Source organism: Podospora anserina, chromosome 4 (genome assembly GCF_000226545.1).
Source record: "Podospora anserina S mat+ genomic DNA chromosome 4, supercontig 4".
Classification (NCBI taxonomy): Eukaryota; Fungi; Ascomycota; class Sordariomycetes; order Sordariales; family Podosporaceae; genus Podospora; species Podospora anserina.
The window spans coordinates 587,666-594,695 of record NW_001914850.1 but is presented as its reverse complement, the minus strand read 5'-3'; the positions used below and the strand labels follow the sequence as shown (position 1 = coordinate 594,695).

Sequence of the window (7,030 nt, the reverse complement as noted above, 5' to 3'; positions counted from 1 at the left end):
GGGGAGGGGTAGTAAGTTTTTTGATGAAGGAGGGGTAGAAAAATGCCCCGTCTCACACAAAAAACTTTGCCAATGTTGCGCAGGGTGAGATATTGTGAGCTATCACTCAAAAAACGAGGGATTGCAGAATTGTGAAACTTATTCTCATAGTAAAAAGTTTGAGCGTGAAATCATGATTTTGTGATACATAAAATTAGGCAAAAAAACTGCTGGCTTGGAGAGATGGAGCACATCATGTGACCGCCCCGATTGCACCACTTTCCTGGGGCCTCTTGATTATCTCGAAAGGCCTGTTGATATGTATTCAAAGCCTCAAATATGTTTTTAAGGCCTATTAAAGCTGTTTTGGGATCTGTTGATATGTGTTTAATGCCTGGTGATATGCGTTCAATGCCTGGTGATATGCGGTTAAGGCCAGGTGATATGCGTTTAAGGCCTGGTGATATGTGTATAAGGCCTGGTGATATGTGTATAAGGCCTATCGAAGCGTTTTTAGTCACCGACACCTTGAAGATGCACTTCACTTATACCTCCAGCATTTATTTCTTCTGCTGCCCTATATACATCACCAACACCAAAACCACAAGAAAAAAACTATCTCCCCCTCCTCCCCGCCTGCCTCTCCTCCTCCTCCGCATCCACCCCCTCCACCCCCTTATTCCCATCCCAATCCCCAAAATCCTCATCACCGTACCAACTAGGCGGCCTACCCTCCTCCCCCCTCCCCCACTCCTTCCCTTCCTCCTCGCCCACCACAAACTCGAGGATGCCCCCCTTGATAAAAAACTCATGCGTGATCCAGTTCCTGGTGTATCTCCTCCCGTTTAGGGTGGCAGATTGGATGTATATCCTCCTCCCCTCCGGATCAAAGTTCTTGACCCTGATCACCGCCCACTTGTTTCCCCCCGACTTCGCCTTGATCTTCACCTCCCTAAAAAACGGGGGCGTGAGCAGGTAGACGTCTTGTCCTGCAACGGGGAAAAACCCCATCATTGCAAACGCCGAGAATGCACCCATGGCACAGTCGTCGTTACCCGGGATGCCGTTTACTGAACTGTTGAACAGCGAAGGGATGTAAGAGCGCGCCCAGTAAGAAGATATCGCCGGTCGCCCGGCATAATGGAATTGGAAAACAGGTAAAAAACCCTGTTCATTCCCCATGTACGAAATCCCGCTCGTGTGGAAGTAATTCAACCTCTCCACAAACGCGTCCGGCCCCCCCATAAGCGTGATCAAGCTGTCCATGTCTTGCGGGACAAAGAATGAGTACAGCCACGGTGAGCCCTCGTAGGAGCTGAGATGAGTGTCGTAGTAGCAGATGTGCATGTTGTGCACCGGGGAGCAAGCTCGGGTGTTTTCATAGCGGAACGAGCCGTCTAGTTTGCGCGGTTGCATGAACCCCTTGAACTTTGTCTTGAGCACCGGACCGTCTGGGTCTTCCCGGTAGAGGTCAGCCTGTTGCGGGTTCCAGTAGTTTCTCCAGTTGGAGCCGCGCTGGTGGTATTTTTTGGCGTCTGCGTCGTGGCCAAGGCCGGAGGCGAGGAGGGAGATGGCAAAGTCATCGTAGGCGTATTCCACACCGCGGGAAATGGAGCGGGACATTGGGCCTGTGCCGTTGGTGTCGATGTCGTCCCAGGGGATGTACCCCAGTTTATGCCAGCTTTCCAAGTTGCCTCTGCCCTCGACACCCCACATTTGGGGCTCTTCTTCCGCATCGGAGAGGACGGCTTTGTAGGCAGTGTCCCAGTCGATGTTGTCGGTGAGGTTCTTGACAAAGGCGTCGGCGAGGACGATGTCGGCGTTGCTGCCGCCTTGGGTGTAGCCTTTGCTGAAGGACATGCGGCAGTCGGGGAGTTTTCCTTCGTGGCGGTAGATGTCGATAAGGGCGCGGATCATGTCTGTCTGGGCTGGGGGGTCGATGATGGTCAGAAGGGGGTGCTGGGCTCGGAAGGAGTCCCAGATGCAGTAGAATCTGCGGCATGTTAGTCGTCCTGCATCTGCTGTCTTGGGCAAAGACTTACGAGTCGAAGTATGGCTCGGTGGAATTATTCCACAGCTGATTCTCCCCCGTATAATTCTGTGGCGACAGCAATGTCCTGTACAACCCCGACCAGAAAGTGGTCAGCATATCCTCACTCACTCCCGTCCCATCCACCTCAACCACCTCCAGCTTCTTCCTCCACTCCTTTCTCGCCTGGCTCTCCACCCTCTCAAAGTTGTAGTCCGCAATCTCTCTCTCAGCATTGTCACAAGCTTGTTCCACGCTGATAAAAGACACGCCCACCCTAGCCATAATCTCATGGTTGTTCTCAACCGGTTTTTCAAACTGAATCCAGGCACCGGCCGAGCCAGAGGGGATGTAAAAGCCATTACCGACCCCATCCAGAAAGTTGACTCCTTCAGTGGCATTATTACTGATAAACGTCCCCGTCTTTCTAATGGCAGCACCTTTGAAGTCGGCACAGAAAAAGGCGTTGTATCTTCCCGCTCCGAAAGAAGGCTGATACTGTCCTTCACCGACGATACGTCCAGACTGATTGTACACCTGGATCCCGCCCGTTGACCTGCTGTTCATCAGATCAACCAAATCAACAAGGATAATAGGCGAGTAAGTGATATCGACATCCTTCTTCCTGAGCGGGTCGTCGCTCTTCAACGTGAGGGTGTCGTTTCCTGGGAAGGAAAAGCGGTACAGAGCTGTGTGTTCAGTGACTGTCATCTCTGCGCGCACATGGTTGGTGAGGTTGAGGCTGAAATATCCTGGGGCGGCAAAGGCGGAGCCGTTGACTCTGGCGATGGGGCGGTCCATGAGGGAGTAGACGCATTGCTTGTGATCATCCTCTGGGCAGCCTGCATGGACGAAAAGGGGAAAGTTACCCATGGATGGCTGGCCGCCTGTCCCAGAGTCGTGCATATGTGAGAAGCCGAGGATCTCGCTGTTGTCAGACACGAAGCCGGCGGCGTTTTCAGCGTGGCTGTTTGTGTCGGCGACTGCTTTGGCCATGCCTAGAGCTGGTGTTAATGATGGGGCCTAGGAAAGATGAGAAGAAGGGCTAACCATAGGGCAGTGATGCTCCAGGAAAAACATGACCACCATTCGTCGTCCCGATCAAGGGATCAACATATCGCAAGATATCAACCTTGTGTCCACCCCCATAAGGTCCAGCAGCCTCGGGAGATATCAAGAAAAACAATAATGTCCCACCCATACCCAAGTGCATCCTCGGTATCAGATACAAGAAACTGATAAACACCAACGCATACACCACAAAGCGACTCCTCCGGGGCATCCCCCTAAAACGTAACGGAGCAGCCGCCATGCTGAACGGCTTGCGAAATGGTGAGCTCTCTTCAGCTCTCCTCATCTTTGATTCCATAAAGATACCGCAACCTGTTAACTCCCCCTTGATATCCTGAAATCGAGTTGGTAAGCAATCAATGCCGCGAGCACATCGTGTTGTTTGTCGTTGACATCAAGGCAGCGTCATAGTCAGATGAAAAAGGCCGAAACAAAACAAACAGAGACGGTCCTCATGATACACTCATGATGGCAAGCTCAAGAAAAAGACCCTTCAAAAGGCCACTTGACAAGACGTCCAAGAGTCTGCTTTGCAGGAGCTTGTCCTCCCGCCTCTCAACCCCCCCCAAAGACCCCAGGCAGTAGCAGCCAAGCCAATACAGGGGACGCCCTGCAGATTATCCGATGCCAAGTTCTGCAAGGATGCCGATAATCCGCCGTCCAGAATGAGCCGCCCCCGGAAAATGCACAGAAGATTTCCCGTGTGGATGATGCGGGGTTGATCATGGCATTTGTTCTTGGAAGAGGGGAGAGCTGTCAATTGTGGCGCGTATCGAGTGCTCTTGTGAAACAAAAATAGAAGGAAACTGGGTCGAAAATGTGTGTAGATGCAAGAAAATGGAGGGGTTCTCTGTCCCAAAGCAACATGTCATCTCAACCTTGAACCTCACCGCCAAGCCATCCCAAAAATCATCCAAAAATGGTAGGGGCCCAAGGAAACAAAAGATATTGGTAACTCCTCACACTGTGCTTGACAGCAGAGATGTGTCTTTGAATGCGGCCATCGGGAATCGAACCCGACTCTAATGCTTGGAAGGCATTAATGCTAACCACTACACCATGGCCGCTTATTGTTGGATGCAAGTGAGAGTGGAATCTGACTTGACGTGTCCACCCACTATGCCTCAACGGCCACGATGCCGGCCTGCAGGAACACATGTCAGTGACAGTGTGTTTTTGTGCGGTTAAACACAGTGCAACATATTCCCCTCCACCATCTTTTCTTCAGCTTCCCCAAACCAGGTGCTCTCCCGTAAAGCCAAGAGGTTCTCCATTCAGCCAGATCTTTTTCCGCTGTCATGTCGTCCACGGAACGCAACTGCCGCCCGCTGCAGAGCTGAATTGGGGTCTATGTCTCTGAAAATATCCCAATACTCTAGATGATGTTCCCTTGCATAACCTGGGCATTCTTATCATTGACATTTATGCTAGTCCACCCCCAAGTGTGGCTCACGCGAATGTTCAAGTGAACATGTCTTTCTTTTATCGTCTGTTTGGCCCAAGATGAGGGCATCTATTCTCTTAGTTCATACTCTTGCTGTGCTTGCCCAAGCTCAACCACCCAGAGCTCAGCTCACCCTTGAACCAGAACCTCCAAGTTGCCCCGATTACTCTGGCTATTCCTCCACCCATCATGAACCAAAGTCAACAGGTCGTTACAAGCTCTCTTATCAAAGACCACGCCCATCATGTCGAACCTTTACCCTCCCAGAGGTGGAAGATACCATCATCTCCATGAAACGAGTCATCAAAGACCCAGACTTGTTCCGTCTGTTTGAGAATTGCTTCCCCAACACCCTCGACACAGCCATAACCTGGAAGGGACTTAGCTGGAGGAATGCCTCCAACTATCTCCCCACAGACATCAACAGCCCAGACCCACCCCCCAAGCCGACAGGAAACAACGACCCAGAAGAAGAACTCACCTTCATAACCACCGGCGACATCCCCGCCATGTGGCTCCGCGACTCAGCCCACCAACTAATCTCCTATTCCCCCCTCCTCACCCCCTCCAACTCCACCTCCTCCCTCGCCTCCCTCTACCGCGGCCTCATCAACCTCCAAGCCCGCTACATCCTCACAGCCCCCCACTGCAACGCCTTCCTCGCCCCCCTAGAATCCCTCATCCCCCCTCCCTAGAAAAACGACTTCCCAACCGATCACATCTACCCACCCCTCCCCTCCTCCCCAGGCTCCCCCAAAACCGTCCACGAATGTGAATACGAACTCGACTCCCTAGCCTCCTTCCTCTCCCTCATCCACACCTACCTCACCCAAACTTCCGACACCCCCTTCCTCACCACCTCCCTCAACCTCCTCCCCGCCCTCAAGAGAATCCTCTCCATCACCACCGACCTCCAAACCGGAACTTACTCCCGCACCGGCACGTGTTCCTACGCCCCCTACCAATTCCAACGCCTAACCACAACCTCAACCGAAACCCTCCCCAACGCCGGCTCCGGTCCGCCTTTTCACCCTGGTACCAACCTAGTCAGGAGTGCCTTCCGCCCTAGCGATGACGCGTGTACCTACCAGGGTTTCATCCCCGGAAACATGATGTTCTCCTCCTACCTCTCCCTCCTATACCCATACATCTGCCCCATCTCGCCCTCAACATCCAAAAAAATATCCAAGTTGGCAGCGGAGATCAGAGCCGGGATAGAGGATCACGGGAGGATAGATCACAGACTGTACGGCAGGATCTACGCCTACGAAGTCGACGGCTACGGCTCCCACAGCCTGATGGACGACGCCAACATCCCCAGTTTACTCTCCGCCCCTTTGCTAGGCGGCTACCTCGACCGAAGAGACGAAACGTACCAGCGGACGAGGAGGTTTGCGCTGAGTCAGATGAACCCTTACTACATGTTTGGGCCGGTTTTGAATGCGTGAGTGTGCATATGAATCTCTGCTCCGGCGGTGTGACAGTTTTGTGGCTGACGAAACGAAAAACAGAACGGGAGGGCCACATATCGGTCCGGGGATGGCATGGCCCATTGGTCTCATCGTCCAGGCTCTCACCAGTGATGACGACGACGAGATTTACAGCTGTATCAAACAGCTCCTGTCGTCGACAGACGGGTTGGGTCTCATGCACGAGAGCGTCAACACTCACAGCGTCAGCGTCTGGACTCGTCACTGGTTCTCCTGGGCGAATGGGCTGTTTGGTCAGCTGATTCTTGATGTCAACAAACGGAAGCCGCATTTGCTAGCGAGGAGTTATCAATAACTTGTACATATTTAGAGAGAACCTACACGGAGCCCCCTATTTATGTTACCAACACCCCCCCTCCCCCCCAACCTCCACTTAGATATAGGATTGAACTATATTGCAAAGCATAAATATTTAGAATTGAAAGGTATATAATAGGCTCCAAAAGATAGTTAAAAGACGATAAAAGATGGTTATGAGGCCTTAAAAGATAGTTAAAAGGGCTTAAAAGATAGTTGAAGGGCTCTAAAAGATAGTTTGAAGGCTATTGAAAATCATTTGAAGGCCCTTGAAGACGAATTAAACGCTTATTATTTTTCTTTTAAGGCTTTTAACTATATTATAGGAAAGGTAAGTTAATAGGTAGGGTGGGGGTACCGATAAGATAAATAAGGGGCTCCGTAAGGTTCTCTCCATATTTAATCGGGTATCTCGTATACAGCATAACAAAACAACCTCTTTCATGCTCAGTCCTTCGCCCAAGGAGCCTTGGTGACACTAAACTGATTCCCCCCAACTCTATCATGCATCCCCCCTCCCCGCGGAAAACTCGTCTGCTCCATCGGTCCAGTATTCGGTATCCCGCCCCTCGGCGTCGGCACCTGTCCTCTCCCTGGGAGCCCAGTCGGCGCCATCACCCCCCCATCCATCGGCCTAGGCATACTCACCTGCCCGCCAGACATGCCCCCCATAGCCCCCCTCGCCCACGGAGCCTTCGTTCCTCCCCTCCCCTCCGCCGT

At 52.1% G+C, this 7,030-nt stretch overlaps 3 protein-coding genes across 3 annotated transcripts, besides 1 other annotated feature; 2 read left to right on the top strand and 1 right to left on the bottom strand.

Annotated features, from left to right (window-relative positions):
* Positions 1-594: 594 nt before the first annotated feature.
* On the bottom strand, positions 595-3,365 carry PODANS_4_9200 (uncharacterized protein; the record flags this gene model as incomplete). Its single annotated transcript, XM_001905870.1, has 3 exons — positions 595-2,096; positions 2,200-3,006; positions 3,059-3,365. The coding sequence occupies 3 exons, from the start codon at positions 3,363-3,365 to the stop codon at positions 595-597; spliced, it is 2,616 nt and encodes an 871-aa protein (XP_001905905.1).
* A 709-nt stretch (positions 3,366-4,074) lies between these two features.
* Positions 4,075-4,146, bottom strand: a tRNA (tRNA-Gly).
* Positions 4,147-4,582: 436 nt separating this feature from the next.
* On the top strand, positions 4,583-5,218 carry PODANS_4_9210 (uncharacterized protein; the record flags this gene model as incomplete). The annotated part of the gene is made up of 1 exon (XM_001905869.1): positions 4,583-5,218. One exon carries the CDS (start codon positions 4,583-4,585, stop codon positions 5,216-5,218), a length of 636 nt encoding a protein of 211 aa, XP_001905904.1.
* An 844-nt stretch (positions 5,219-6,062) lies between these two features.
* Positions 6,063-6,308, top strand: PODANS_4_9220 (uncharacterized protein; the record flags this gene model as incomplete). The annotated part of the gene is made up of 1 exon (XM_001905868.1): positions 6,063-6,308. The coding sequence occupies one exon, from the start codon at positions 6,063-6,065 to the stop codon at positions 6,306-6,308; it is 246 nt and encodes an 81-aa protein (XP_001905903.1).
* Between the last annotated feature and the right edge of the window lie 722 nt (positions 6,309-7,030).